The sequence below is a fragment of the Stegostoma tigrinum genome, chromosome 5, assembly GCF_030684315.1.
Source record: "Stegostoma tigrinum isolate sSteTig4 chromosome 5, sSteTig4.hap1, whole genome shotgun sequence".
Taxonomy (NCBI): Eukaryota; Metazoa; Chordata; class Chondrichthyes; order Orectolobiformes; family Stegostomatidae; genus Stegostoma; species Stegostoma tigrinum.
Window position 1 is genome coordinate 44,686,284 of NC_081358.1, and position 15,154 is coordinate 44,701,437.

The 15,154-nt window shown below is 41.7% G+C and overlaps 1 protein-coding gene across 1 annotated transcript in view; it reads left to right on the plus strand.

The window, feature by feature from the left end:
- The window catches only part of ofcc1 (orofacial cleft 1 candidate 1), a 319,195-nt gene that overhangs the window by 103,338 nt on the left and 200,703 nt on the right, over positions 1 to 15,154 (plus strand). Inside the window, exons 9-10 of the mRNA XM_059646341.1 lie at positions 7,271 to 7,388; positions 9,507 to 9,746. Of these exons, the coding sequence (XP_059502324.1) occupies positions 7,271 to 7,388; positions 9,507 to 9,746 (358 nt within the window). The remainder of the gene's footprint in view (positions 1 to 7,270; positions 7,389 to 9,506; positions 9,747 to 15,154) is intronic.

Sequence of the window (15,154 nt, forward strand, 5' to 3'; positions counted from 1 at the left end):
CCCAGTCGCGAACCATTTTAACTCCCCCTCCCATTCCTCAGACGACATGTCCATCATCGGTCTCCTGCAGTGCCACAATGATACTACCCGAAGGTTGCAGGAACAGCAACTCATATTCCGCTTGGGAACCCTGCAGCCCAATGGTATCAATGTGGATCTCACAAGCTTCAAATTCTCCCCCTCCCCCACTACATCCCAAAACCAGCCCAGCTCGCCTCCACCTCCCTAACCTGTTCTTCCTCTCACCTATCCCCTCCTCCCACCTCAAGCCGCACCTCCATTTCCCACCTACCAACGTCATCCCGCCTCCTTGGCCTGTCCGTCCTCCCCGGACTGACCTTTCCCCTCCCCTTCTCCCCACCTATACTCTCCTATCTACCTATCTTCTCCTCTATCCATCTTTGGTCCGCCTCCCCCTCTCTCCCTATTTATTTCGGAACCCTCTCCCCATCCCCCTCTCTGATGAAGGGTCGAGGCCCGAAACGTCAACTTTTGTGCTCCTGAGATGCTGCTTGGCCTGCTGTGTTCATCCAGCTACACACTTTATTATCTTAAAAAATAAACCTTCCTACCCACCCATCACGTTATCTCTCCTTATACTCTTTTAAAAAAATTAAACTAACCAAATCAAACTTAAAGGAAACAGCTCGTTAAAGGGTCACAAAAAAACTAATTCTAAAACCGACTTCAAATTTAAATGTAATTGTCGGCAGAGAGAATGCACTGCAGCTTCTGTGTCTCCCAATTGCCTGAGGCTTCACATGTCCGTTACATCGGGTGTGCCCTCTCCAAGGTCACTCAATATGTAACTGTGGAAGAGAGCTAGGCAGTCAGGTCTCACATACACCTCTATTGGCTGTGCCTGTTTTTGGCCACCTTGTCCATGTACTAGGAGCAGGCCAGCAATGAGTTCCCCTTACCCACTCAAGCCATTGTGTCTGTTTATATCATTGTCAGTACAATGTGGAGCTGGAGGAACTGTCCTGATGAAGGATCCTGACCTGAAACATTGCATTTACTGCTCCCCTGATTCTGCCTGTCCTGCTGTATTCCTCCAGCTCCGCACTGTATTGACTGTGACTCCAGCATCTGCAGTTTTTGCTATCTCTTTAGATTATTTTTTGTTTAACAAATCCAAAACAATTGGTCCGATATGAATTTTCAAAATTAACCGGTCATAGTTGCTTAAAGTTTCACTGTAACATGAATCAGAAATTCAGTGGTGACTTAATATGTTAAGATCAAGTTTTAATCAAATGACCTATAATGGACACCAACCTCTGTGGTGCCTAATGGCCATGGAAGGTCTCAAACTTGCCTACAGACACTGTGTTTCCTTTCTCCAGCGATATCTAGTCACGGAAGCAAAGTAGAATGTCAGATATAACAAACCCCTCTTCGGCCTAGATAACAAGGTGCGGATAACAAAGTTTCTTTGTTCAGCAGCACTCCCTAGGGCCTTATCATTAACTTATAAAGTCCTTCCCTGTTTTACCTTACCAAAATGCAACACCTCACATTTATATAAATTGAATTCCATCTGCCACCCCACCAGCTGACTTAATCAAGGTCCTGAGATAACTAGGTGTAGAGTTGGATGAACACAGCAGGCCAAGCAGCATCAGAGGAGCAAGAAGGCTGACATTTCGGGCCTAGGCCCTCCTTCAGAAACTGCTTGAACCTGATGATGGTCAGCTCAAGAGGAAGCCAATAAGGAGGTCCCCTGCTCCACTTTCCCTTCCTGGCCTCTCTTTTATACTATCTTGATTGATAAAATTAGCAAATGAAAAATTGACTTTTTATCTAAAAAACTAGGCTTTAAAATAGTATGTTGACAAAAACTTGATTCTGTCAGAGGATGATGTACTCAGTCTCCTGCAGTGCCAACCAGTTGTACATTCCTTCACATATGTATCTTAACCATATAATTAACGTACTATTAACAGCAATGACTGACACACACCTCTTAGTACCATGCTAATTTCAGCCCTTTAGATTATTTTTAGGTACTCTAGTAACAACGGCATTTAGGTTTTTTTCTTCACCATGAGAATAGGTTCAAAGTACTTACTTAGAATGTCAACCAGTGCTTCTTTATCCATTATAATATCATTTCACCTGTCTTTATTGAGCCCACATGCCCCTTTATTGCCCTATGTTAATATATTTCTAAAACTAGTTTTGCTTGTTTCCTTGCATTTTTGTTCCTTTTATTTTCTGTGCATCTTCCTAATTTCTTAATGTTTCTTTCTCCTTTAATAGCTCTTCCAGTCTTCAACATTTCCATTATCCTTAACGCTTGTGTGAATTCTTTCCCTTAGTTTCTATCTCTCATCTCATATGTTAACCATGCTTGTTTAAAGACAAGAATAAAAGGCTTTGCCTTTTAGCAACATGTGTTTTGTTTAGTACTGTACCAAAGAGTTCTTTGTATCCTTCCCATTGTGTGTCTGTAGATTTAACCCTTCAGGTGTTTAGTGCTGTTTGCTGCAGTCACTTCTATTCTCATCCATTCAAAGTGTGCTTAATTTAAATTTAAAAGATTTGACATCTCCCAAGGTTGTGTAGGGTGTGTAATTAAATTGTGAAATGAAGGGAATAAAATACACAGTGACTGATTGGGATCTGGAAACCACTGCCTGAGAGTGTGGTAGAGGCAGATTCAATCATGGCCTGCAAAAGAGAATTAAAAAGTTGTTTAAAATGAAAATGTTTGGAGGGCTAAAGGGGAAAGGAAGGGGAGTGGGACCAACTCAGTATCTCTGGCAGACAGTCAGCATGAACACAGCATGTCAAATCACCTTCTTTTGTATTGTAACCTTTTTACAAGTTTATGATCCTAAAAGCTGTTAATTCAGTTCTTTCTTTTCTTTTGGTGATTTTAGAACCACCTAAGCTCATTCCCTTTTCTTAATTGAATACCTGGTAATGTATACACAGCTTGGAAATCCCAGGCTCATCTTTGGCCTGTGTTATGGAGTTGACCTCAACCTTGGCAACAATAATTTTTCAATAATAGAGATAACAAGGTGTAGAGCTGGATGAACACAGCAGGCTAAGCAGCATTAGAGGAGCAGGAAGGCTGATGTTTCGGGCCTGGACGCTTCTTCAGAATTTTGTGAAGAAGGGTCCAGGCCCGAAAAGTCAGCCTTCCTGCTCCTTTGATGCTGCTTGGCCTGCTGTGTTCATCCAGCTCTACACCTTGTTATCTCAGATTCTCCCGCATCTGCAGTTCCTACTGCCCCTGAAATAAAGTTTCAATCATTGGCCTCAAAGACCTTGGCTTAAAAAAGTGAGATGTAGCCAGGGTTTCTAGCTGTATCACCTTTGCTAGAAGCAGAAGTTGGATTGTGACAAGGTTCATGTACATCTGGGGATGCATAACTTGCTGTTAAATCATTGCCAAGATTTATACAAGCTAAGGTATCACGCGGGGAGAGACAGGAGGCAGGCCAGTGTCTGTGTGAATGTGCATCAACATGAAGTCACACAGGAGTAAGGAGAAACGGAGTGGTCCAATGTGGTAAGGAAGATAAAGCATGTTTCACTTTATAAATTTATATGCATTTGTAATCATCTTGTCTTTTAGCTGGCCCCTGATCTGTGTATCATCTTCAATTATAACTGTTCTGACCTGAAGTAAGTAAATCAGTTGTTGGGCATTTACCCTGTTAGAGATACCTGTAACCATTGGAATTAAGAAGAATGAGAAGTAACCTTCTTGAAACATATAAGATTCTGAGGAGGCTAGACAGGATGAATGTGGACAGGATGTTTCACCTTGTGGAAGAGACTGAAGCTATCGAACACTGTTTAAAGATAAGAGCTCTTAAAAATAATGAGGAGGAATTCATCCCTCAGAAGGTTGTGGGTCTCCAGAACTCTCTTTCTGAGAGAACAGTGGAGACAGGATCATTGAATGGGTTTATCTTAGAGATAAATAGATTCTTGATGGAGAAGAGTTGAAGTCTATCAGATACAGTTAGAAATATGGGTTTAATGCTGCAAAAAGATCAACCATGATCTTATTAAATGGCACAACAGGCTAAAGGGACTGAATGGCCAAATTTTGTGACTAATTTTTATGCAATTTATTTTGTTCATATTCCATTTGATAACATAGCAATGGCTGAGTAGTCTGGATTGATCCTTATGAACTGAAATATTGTGTGAAATTGCCACATTTACTCTAATGATCAGAAATCAGAGACATCAACGATTGCCTCTGTCAAATTTTCTAATGCATTAGGGGGAGCGATTCAGTATTTTCACATGATTTCACATTTGAATCAATTCCATGATGGCTCACTTTAGAGACCTTATGAGTACATCATCAGTTTTGCCAATATAGCCATCCTATTCGGGTAGTCATAGGCTTAAGCTATGAACGTTTTGTTTGTTTGGACATGCAAGGAGCGTTCAAATGACTTGGCACCCATTAATACATGCACATTTATGTATACAAGTAAACACATCTCTAACCCCAGCTGCTGCAAGAGCCATGATATGAGCTTTCTTTGGTAAAGCAAGCATGCTTATAGATGAAGAGGGTCAAACCAGACCCATTGGCGATTTGTGGAAAGCTATCAAAGGCCACAACCAAAGGTGAATGAAAAGCTCAAATGGCCACATTTGATTAGAAGGCTTTACAGTTGATAAATTGAGAATAATGAAGCAGTACACCCTGACAATTTCTCCATAGCTGTGAATGTCGAAAATTCCTTTCTTAATAATGTTGGTGAGTGCATATTGAAGTAAATTTCTTGGTAGAGCCAGCACTACAGGCAGAACAATTGAGACACACTGGACCACACAGATTAGTGACTGAGCCTAGTTTGTGATGGGAAAAATGAAAATGAGTCATTATGTATCTGTTGGAGAGAGTGAAGTTAAATAGTACCCCCTCCGTCTTTTCAGATCATTTCTGCATCAGCCTCAGTGAATACCTTTCTGCCTCTGGAATCAGCTGCCCACTTAATCTGCTGTTGGGTGAGCAGAAATGAACCATGGAACTGTACAGTAAAGAGAGAGGCCATTTGTTCCAATGCATTTATGCTTTGTCTCTGAACACTCTATCCAATTAAACCTACTGACTTCCAAGATAATACAATGTGAGGCTGGATGAACACAGCAGGCCAAGCAACATCTCAGGAGCACAAAAGCTGACGTTTCGGGCCTAGACCCTTCATCAGAGAGGGGGATGGGGAGAGGGAACTGGAATAAATAGGGAGAGAGGGGGAGGCGGACCGAAGATGGAGAGTAAAGGAGATAGGTGGAGAGAGTGTAGGTGGGGTGGTAGGGAGGGGATAGGTCAGTCCAGGGAAGACGGACAGGTCAAGGAGGTGGGATGAGGTTAGTAGGTAGCTGGGGGTGTGGCTTGGGGTGGGAGGAAGGGATGGGTGAGAGGAAGAACCGGTTAGGGAGGCAGAGACAGGTTGGACTGGTTTTGGGATGCAGTGGGTGGGGGGGGAAGAGCTGGGCTGGTTGTGTGGTGCAGTGGGGGGAGGGGACGAACTGGGCTGGTTTAGGGATGCAGTAGGGGAAGGGGAGATTTTGAAACTGGTGAAGTCCACATTGATACCATATGGCTGCAGGGTTCCCAGGCGGAATATGAGTTGCTGTTCCTGCAACCTTCGGGTGGCATCATTGTGGCACTGCAGGAGGCCCATGATGGACATGTCATCTAGAGAATGGGAGGGGCAGTGGAAATGGTTTGCGACTGGGAGGTGCAGTTGTTTGTTGCAAACTGAGCGGAGGTGTTCTGCAAAGTGGTCCCCAAGCCTCCGCTTGGTTTCCCCAATGTAGAGGAAGCCGCACCGGGTACAGTGGATGCAGTATACCACATTGGCAGATGTGCAGGTGAACCTCTGCTTAATGTGGAATGTCATCTTGGGGCCTGGGATGGGGGTGAGGGAGGAGGTCTCTAGATGACATGTCCATCATGGGCCTCCTGCAGTGCCACAATGATGCCACCCGAAGGTTGCAGGAACAGCAACTCATATTACGCCTGGGAACCCTGCAGCCATATGGTATCAATGTGGACTTCACCAGTTTCAAAATCTCCCCTTCCCCTACTGCATCCCTAAACCAGCCCAGCTCTTCCCCCCCACCCACTGCATCCCAAAACCAGTCCAACCTGTCTCTGCCTCCCTAACCGGTTCTTCCTCTCACCCATCCCTTCCTCCCACCCCAAGCCGCACCCCCAGCTACCTACTAACCTCATCCCACCTCCTTGACCTGTCCGTCTTCCCTGGACTGACCTATCCCCTCCCTACCTCCCCACCTACACTGTCTCCACCTATCTCCTTTACTCTCCATCTTCGGTCCGCCTCCCCCTCTCTCCCTATTTATTCCAGTTCCCTCTCCCCATCCCCCTCTCTGATGAAGGGTCTAGGCCCGAAACGTCAGCTTTTGTGCTCCTGAGATGCTGCTTGGCCTGCTGTGTTCATCCAGCCTCACATTGTATTATCTTAGAATTCTCCAGCATCTGCAGTTCCCATTATCTCTCAAACCTACTGACTTGGCTCTTTAACCATCATGTGCCATACTTTACGTTTCAAAAGTGGCGTTGTCCATTAGGTTTATGCAAAATAAAATAAAGTTATTTCATAAAATAGGTGTCAGATTATCTCATTAGGCAGTACACTTGTGCGACGGGATATCTTCTGTTCAATTCTCACTTGGTCCTTGCACATTTCAACTAGGTTGATATTTTCTTATGAGTGGTGTTACAACATTATGACTGAGGATAAGTCTCCCACTTCTTGTCACCTGAGTGGACATAACACATCACATGCATTAATAAAATAGAAGAACTGTGAGGTTTTATTTGGTAGCAGGTGTTGGCACGTGGCCAACATTCTTTGCTTATCCACAATGCTGAGACAAATTAACTGATGATTTGTTTGACAGCCACTGTGTGGGATCTTACTGTGCACAGGTAGACGGCTAAGATTGTCACCTAAACATCACTACACGTCAAAATTGATACATTTTAAATCAGGTGCCACATGTATGCATTCCTTCCCTTTTTAATGGTTGCGGATCGATATTTTTAAATTAGAAATGTGAGATACCTAAATGCTCCCCGAACAATTTGATTCCAACTTTTAAAATATTGTATACTATTTTAGTTAAAAGATGCTAAAGACAGACTCTGAGTGAAATCATCCAAAAGACTTAATATGAATGTTGCATTATGCTATTAAATATTATATTCTAGAAAGCATAGACTCATTATAAGATGACCTCAAAATATATGACATTGCAGCGCTGAAAACCGATTGCTAAAAGCACTAGAAAGCCGCAGAGGTGAAGTAATGGCTATATACGGTGACCTGACTGAAGTCAAACACCAACACAGTGGTATGCAAGGCCATTGCTGGAAGGTAAGGGCAAGCAACAAGTCTCCTCCTGCAGCTTTCCATCAAAACTCTTCCTTCTGAATGCAGCATTAGAGCTGGGCTGAGTGAAGTCTTTCAGCAAGTGAGGAGCAGTTAAGTCGCCATGCAAATGAGACAGGCCCGGAGATGTAATGAATCTTCTATCAACCTTTCCTACCAGGGTGACAGCTTGCTTTGAGGAAGGTTGTAAACGCGAGAGAGATTGTGGTATAATTCCTCAGACTGGCATTTCTGCCCCCCAGTCACCATTCGATTATCTTCCAAATTGCTGTGTTTCAGAGAGATAAAGATTTTTTATGGCTTGCTGACTTGAAACAAGCAGTATAGCTAGAAAAGCAATGGCAATCCTGCCATGCATAGCAATTTCATTGGTAAAAGACAAGATCTTCACTCATATATTTCAAAACTTACTGAGGACAAGCCAGGGCGTGGGGGCAGGGGTGGTGATTGGCAATAATATGAAATATATTTTGGCATGTAAAATTATCTAAATATATTTCTGTATGAAATTTGTTGGGGGTGTTTAATTTAGAATGTGTTTAATATCCAAAGCCTTCCTGCACCAGTAATCCTGCCTAGAGGTTTTAAAAAGATTACCTCCATTTTTCATATAATGTTAATTTTGGGTTTCAGTGAACAAAATATTAAATTTGGATTTTTTTTGTTAATTAAAATTTTGTAATTAGAATGAAAATAATTGTCATGCTGCTCAGAGCTTTAAAATAGTGAGCATGTGAAAAAAAAAGCAGGATGTTGATTCTTGCAGAATATTTCTTGTTAAAATTTACAACTTTGTAACATTTAAACATGATACGCAATGCCATATTGAAATCAAGCTATATTTCGGAAAATGATGAGATAGTAAATGTTGTTTTCCACCAATGTTTAAAGTAGACATATGGCACAATTTTACAAGAGCACTCATTGCAAGGGACTTAGTTTTCCCACAAGGAAGCCAGTGCCTGTTGCAAGTTTAGGGACGTTTTCGAGATGGGATGTTGGTACAGAAGTCAAAGTCATTCCCATTGAAGAGTCAAAGCTTGTGATCTTTACTCAATACTAGTCAGTTCAGTGCATGCTAATCCAAAGGCATTCCAAAAGAATATGCAGTGAGCCAAGGCTAGATCTGAATTGTTTTGTACAATGAATGGACGGGACAAAGCAGGAGACATTTTGGAACCAGATTCTCTTTACTTCTGGTTAACGAAATTCACTGTATTCTGTCTTATTGGTGAAGTTGGCAAAACGGCTTCTCATGTTGCAGGATGTCATCGACTGCACACTTGTGATTTTGCAAGCATCACATCTAAATGCTAAAAGGTTCGGCAATTGCAAAAGTTACAACGCTGAATGAAAGGTTTCTGTGCGTCCAAGCTGAGCATATCGTGCTGCTGAATGCCTTCTAGCTCATCAGCAGTCAAGATATGTTTGTTCTGCATAGATGCCTTCTATTCAGAGACTTTCCTGGACTCAGACTAGTATCTTTTGTGCCCAGAATGTACCTCCCAATAAAATCAGTTCTGAAGAAGAGTTATTTTAGACTTGAAATATTAACTCTGTTTTTCTGCCCACGGATGCAGGCAGATGTGCTGAGTTTCTCCAGCACTTTGTGTTTTACCTTAAAAGCTGCAGCCTGGCTGACAGTATTCTGCTGGCCAGCTCAAATTGGTGCTAGTCTCACATGAACTTGAGACCCCTGTGCAAGTGTGCAGCCACTCAATTCATGCTTTATGCTGGCTCCATGCCCTATCTTTTATTTTCTCAGTCACTGCAATCTTTGCATGCTGCATGTATCACAATGAGCAGTGCAATGTGATTCTTCCTGCACCCACTCTAAATATTACCCACCCTCCCCACCCAAGACTTTTTAAATTATACTATGGGAATATGGATGTAAAAAGTCCAATCATTTGAAATTTCTTTCTCGCTTACATTTGAAGCCTCTGCTAAAACAATAAAGGAAGAAGGATTTCAGAAGGGTATTTTTCAGGATTGTTATTTCACAGTGTATGCTCATGTTTTATTGTTGGGCTTTCTGTTTTTCCAAATGTAAACGCTCTTTCATTCATTGCACTGTAAGTACTTACAAATTGTTCCATTTAGGTTGAATGGTCTGGCACACCGCAGCCTGTTCAAATCGAACTGAAGTGTCTACAAGCTGTGAAGGATAAATTGCCTAAAGGACAGTTCATCCTCAGAATTTCATTGTACAGTCGGCTTGGGGGCTATCCACTTCGATGGTCGAACGCGAAGGATCACAATTGGACAGGGACAACCCAACCAGTCCACCATGATGGCAACTTTTATAACGTGGAACTGAGTTTCAATCAGAGCATTGCTGTGGTAAGCGATATCATTATTCTAAAATACTTTATAAAAGAAGTGACAACAATACGTCAGGAACTAATATATTTCCGACCTCGCTTCACAGCAAACAGTGAGATATGTGTTTTGAAGGTTCATACTCGCATTCTCTCAAATAGTCTGTGTACTGTTCATGGTTGAGTGATCAGAGAAATCACTGAGGTAGGTGCTTTGCTATAACCAGGGAAAGGACTGTGTATTTTGAGCGCTTTTGTCCTGTATTATGTTTTGAGCCCACTTCCACCATATCATATACAGTCAATAGAGAGGTTTGCAGTGTCTGTGTCTCTTTGTCTTCCCACCTGTCCTTCACATGTAGCTCATGGAAGTAAAAAGTGAAGAAGATAGATGTAATGAATTCAGTTGCCTCAAAGCAAGTAGCCTGACAGAAGTACACTGGATCATTCAGGAATTGAAAAGTACTCTCATATCTAAGAAGGAACTTCTTCAATGGCAGAATGAGAGAAGGCACCTTTTTAAGTATTAGTATGCAACCTGTTTACATTTCAGCCTTCTTGAATTTAATCAAAAATGTTGTTGATCATCTCACTACTTCTCTTCGGTTCTTACGAAGCTCTAAATCTGCTTCACCACCTTACAGTTCACGTTCCTACTGTGTTAAATTCAAGACTGATTGTTCAGCCTCTAATTCTAATTCATTTTTTAGACCTCAAAACTGTAGAATTTCTCTCAGTCTTTCCTTCCTCTTACAATATTTTAAGGGCTGAAGACTCAAGCGTGGTGCCATGCAGTTTATTTTGCAGTTTTCTTTTATTCTTCTTCGATGTTTGTGGTTACCTACTGAATTGAATGAATTCCTTGCTTGGAGGCTAAGCACTGACACAGAATAGACAGACTGAATGGCCTGTCTTGTGTTTTAGAATTTCATTGCGTGCTAATTTTTTAAATCCATTCATGGGATGTGGGTGTCACTGGCTGGCCAACATTTATTGCCCATCCATAGTTGCCCTTGAGAAGGCGGTGGTGAGCTGCCTTCTTGAACTGCTGGAGTCCACCTGCTGTGGGTTGACCCACAATGCATTTAGGGAGGGAATTCCAGAATTTTGACCCAGCCACAGTGAAGGAACGGAGATATATTTCCAAGTTAAGATGGTAGGTGGCTTGGAGTGGTGGTATTCCCATATATCTGCTGCTATTGTCCTTCTAGATGGAAGTGGTTATGGGTTATGCTGTCTACGGATCTTTGGCAAATTTCTATTTAAATGTTGTGGTGCTTCATTTTGGATTCTTTTTAGGACAGTTGGAATTCCAGCCATTGCAGGTGACCAGGCAACTTGTCTCTGTATCTCATCCTTATTATTTAGCTAATTCTGGGGTCAGATTGCTAGATAGAGTAGTATTTTGCGGTAAGGTGAAGACCAGCATGCAAGAATTGAGTAAATCAGTCCTGCCCTTGCAGCTGTGCATCTGTTTTTGCATATTTACAGGAGAAGATTGACAGTAACTGAGTAGAAGATTGTGTCCTTTTCATTCTTGGTAAGCGAAGTGTTGATGGTGGAAGGCAGCCCAGATGGATAAAAAGTGACTGAATGGAAACTACCTGCAAGTTGCAAGAAATGATCAGTTGTTTAAAAGGAAAGTTTGGTACTTTAGGGATAACACAGTTGAGATGGCAACATACCTGCTGTGTTCATCCAGCTTCACACTTTGTTATCTAACATATCATAGTGATTTTGTTCAGCATTGTGTTTCGTGGATCCGATGAACTTTAGACTGATTGAGGTGTGTAAGTCACTGCAACTGCAAACAATATACAATTATGTACATCTCTGCAATATGGTCTGATTGATATCTTTGATTTAGGTAATACTTGCTTTGCGTATGCCTTGCTGTTAAGAGAATTCACCTTTTAAGGACCCGTTATGCTCTGTGTATTCAGTGCTGTGAGTCTACTTGGCTTTTAGTCTGCAATGATTTCGCAAGCTGCACATATACTAATCAGTTGGTTTGCTGCCATGCTTATGTATAAGTTGAAATGTATGTTACTGTATGAAAATAACCTAACCCAAGGAAGTATTCATGTCCTGATGAGTGATTGAATTATTAGACCATGATCAGTAACATTGCAATGTCCGTTGTAGAAAAAGCTTAAAAGATGAGCTTCTTTCAGCCCGTAGTTAATAAATTAAAATTATTTCACACTTTCATCCTGCTTCAGTTTATGTTAGTCTAGTTTCTAAACAGTAGTGGCAGTATCCAGGTCATAATATTTCCAAGCAAGGGAGAGGCTAATGTAAGGATATTTTTATGCTTCCTTTGAAACTGGCATCCATCACCTTCTGTGCATGAAAGCAACACTTTTAGCAGCTTCACTAAATACAGAGATCCCAATACAATGTGGGGAAGCACTTTTTGCCCTAAGCACAGCAGCGTATCTATTCCTGCCCTCAGAGTCTAGCCCCACCATCACTTATAAGGTAAAGGGTAAGTACTCTGACATGCGTAGACATGCTAACTTGGGCCTGCCATCTGCGCTGTTACCTCTCACACACAAAAGTGGATGGAAAGACCCAACTGCCTTACACGATATTATTAGGTGGGTTTTTTTTCCTTTGCAGCCTCCTTACAAGACAGTTTTAATACTTGCAATAAGCCAGTTTATTGGTGGCCCCCGTCATAATTTTGGACCTGACCCCAGGTGGACCCCACAGTTACCATGGTATGATATAGTAAGGAGACATAGTCCACAAAGGGCTGCCAACATCAGTCTGCATTAGAGAAAGATGTATGTATAAATAGAAACATTTGTATAAATTGTAGGTAGCAATTCCATAAATATGGGGTAAGGTCAGGCCTCTGTGAACTATCATAGCTGGCACAGGCTACACTTTAGTTATGGTGCTGACCAAATTAACCAATCCTCCAGTTACCGTAGTAAACCCTGCACTACTCACATTCCCCAGCTGCACTGTGCACGAGGATCTGCGAAGAGCATTGGAGAGCCAGTATTGAGAGGGAGTGCTCTGTAAGAGTGAATAGATTTTCAGCCTTGAATCTTCAGTGATTTAATGCCAGAGTTTGTTTGAATGACTTTGTTTTCATTTTCCTTTTACTTTACAGCAGATTTTCTTCATGATTTAATGCCAAATTTTTGTTCAAAGGATTTTGTTTAAAAATGGAGTTTCACTTACAGCAGATAATCTTCTTAAAGTACATTTTGCTGTACTGTTTGCCAAGGCTGTAACTTGTAATAGAAAATAAAACTCAAAACAGTTGGATTACTTAGCATGCACTTAACTGTAGTTCTTGTGCACTTCTGCTAACAAATTATTGTAATAGGACATGCTGCAAGAGAAAATGGATCCAAGTACTGATAAATATTCAGCATACATATTCATAGTGTATATTTAGTTTAAAAACACTCCTATTTAGCCCAGTAAGTATTGAAGTCCTTTGAAGTAAATTTGCTACGATAATAATTACGTGGCCACCAGGTAAAAGTAACTCCATATTGCAAGTAGCTTTAATTAAAAAGAAATAAGGATAAAAGAGAGTAATTTTAAATAAGGTGCTATTTTTTGTTTTAGTATCTCATCCTTATCATTTTGTAGCTTAAGTTCAGCTATTGTCATACAAAGTGACATTTGTAAAACCGTAAAAACTGAAGGAACTACAGATGTCATAAATCAGGAACAAAAACCGAAGTTGTGAGAAAAGCTCAGCAGGTCTGGCAGCATCTGTGAAGAAAAAAATCAGAGTTAACGTTTCAGGTCAGATAACCTTTCCTCAGAACGAGTAAAACCATATTATATTTATTGTTCTGTCAGCTCACCACCAGGTTATACCTTACATTGAGTGCATGCTGAGCAGATCTCTGAAATACTGTAACTTTGAACCTGTTCCAAGATAGCGAAATGGAGAAAATTCTTTGGTGATAGGGTAGGGCTTTTGAGATTTTGAGCCCGTTACATTCGTGTCCTACATACAAAGTCCTGTTACCTTTCACCCAAAGGGTTGAGGTAGACTGGGCAATTCTGGTTGCACTTCTTCCTGGTGGTTTCATCAATGACCTCCAATTGCCCTGCCCCCACTAGTTGCCCACCACATCCCTCATTGTTGCACGTGGCTGACCCATTCCAATTAATAAGCACATAGACCCTTCTTTATATGACCGGATGAATCTGTGCTGAACAATTGTTTTTCACATCCGATATTTCTATAAAGGAAGCATTTAAAGAATAGCTCCATAAACACTGTTTTTAATGTTCTGTTATTTTTGTTCTGTGTTGTTCATAACAGCATTGAGGACAATATAATCTTTAATTCTTTGATAATTGTCAATCCTATTCTGAGAGGACTCAGATCTTGACTTTGGGGGAAGGCTATGGTAATGTCACTGGACTATTGATGCAGAACCCCAGTCTAATGCTCTGGGGCCCTGGGTCAAAATCGTCATCACAAAATAGTGGAATTTAAATTAAATTAACAAATCTATTATATATGATCATAAGAAATAGATACGGGTGTAAACTGTTCATCACCTCAAGCATAATCCACTATTCAATAGGATCATGGCTAACTGGTATTCCTCACATCCACTAGTTATTACTTTTTTCCAAAAGAAAAAGTTCCCTACCTTCTCTCAGGCTTTCTGCTGCAGCAACAATCAGGCCATAATGACCTATCTGCAAGGCAATGGTCACTATCGAGTAAAGTCACCACTGTCCTACTGGATCACATGGTGCTTTCTGATTAGAGAAAGAGATTCATGGTGGTTTAACCTGAGGGTCGCCACACCTCAGGTGAAGGGAGAGCTCGAGAACATAGTAACTTTAGCTGGTGCAGAAATTGAATCATCTCTGTTGATATCTCTCTGTATAAAAAAATGGCCACCCAGTGGATTGTGCTAACTGACATCCCCTCACCATGGCCGGTAATAGAACAGTGCATGATTTGGGGGCGGCACCGTGGCTCAGTGGTTAGTGCTGCTGTCTCACAGCACCAAGGACCCAGGTTCGATTCCAACCTTACGTGACTGTCCATGTGGAGTTTGCACATTCTCCCCGCATTTCTCCCACAGTCCAAAGATGTGCAGGTTAGGTGCATTGGGCATGCCAAATTGCATGTAGTGTCCAGGAATGTGTGGATTAACCATTGGAAATGTAAGGTGATGGGGGAAGGGGGAGATGGGTCTGCGTGGGATGCTTTCCAGAGGGACAGTATGGACTCTGATTCCACACTGTAGAGATTCTGTGATTTAAAGGGTTCTCATTACTGTGACCACTCGGTCAAAGCTCCATGGCAGGTATTGCTGCTTTGAAGCTCACTGCCTAAACACTCATCTCTCAATCCCACTGGAGACGAAGGCCTACAGTTTGCGAAGCCCTGACACAACTATTGATCCCAAGATCTAGTAAAGCTCAGCT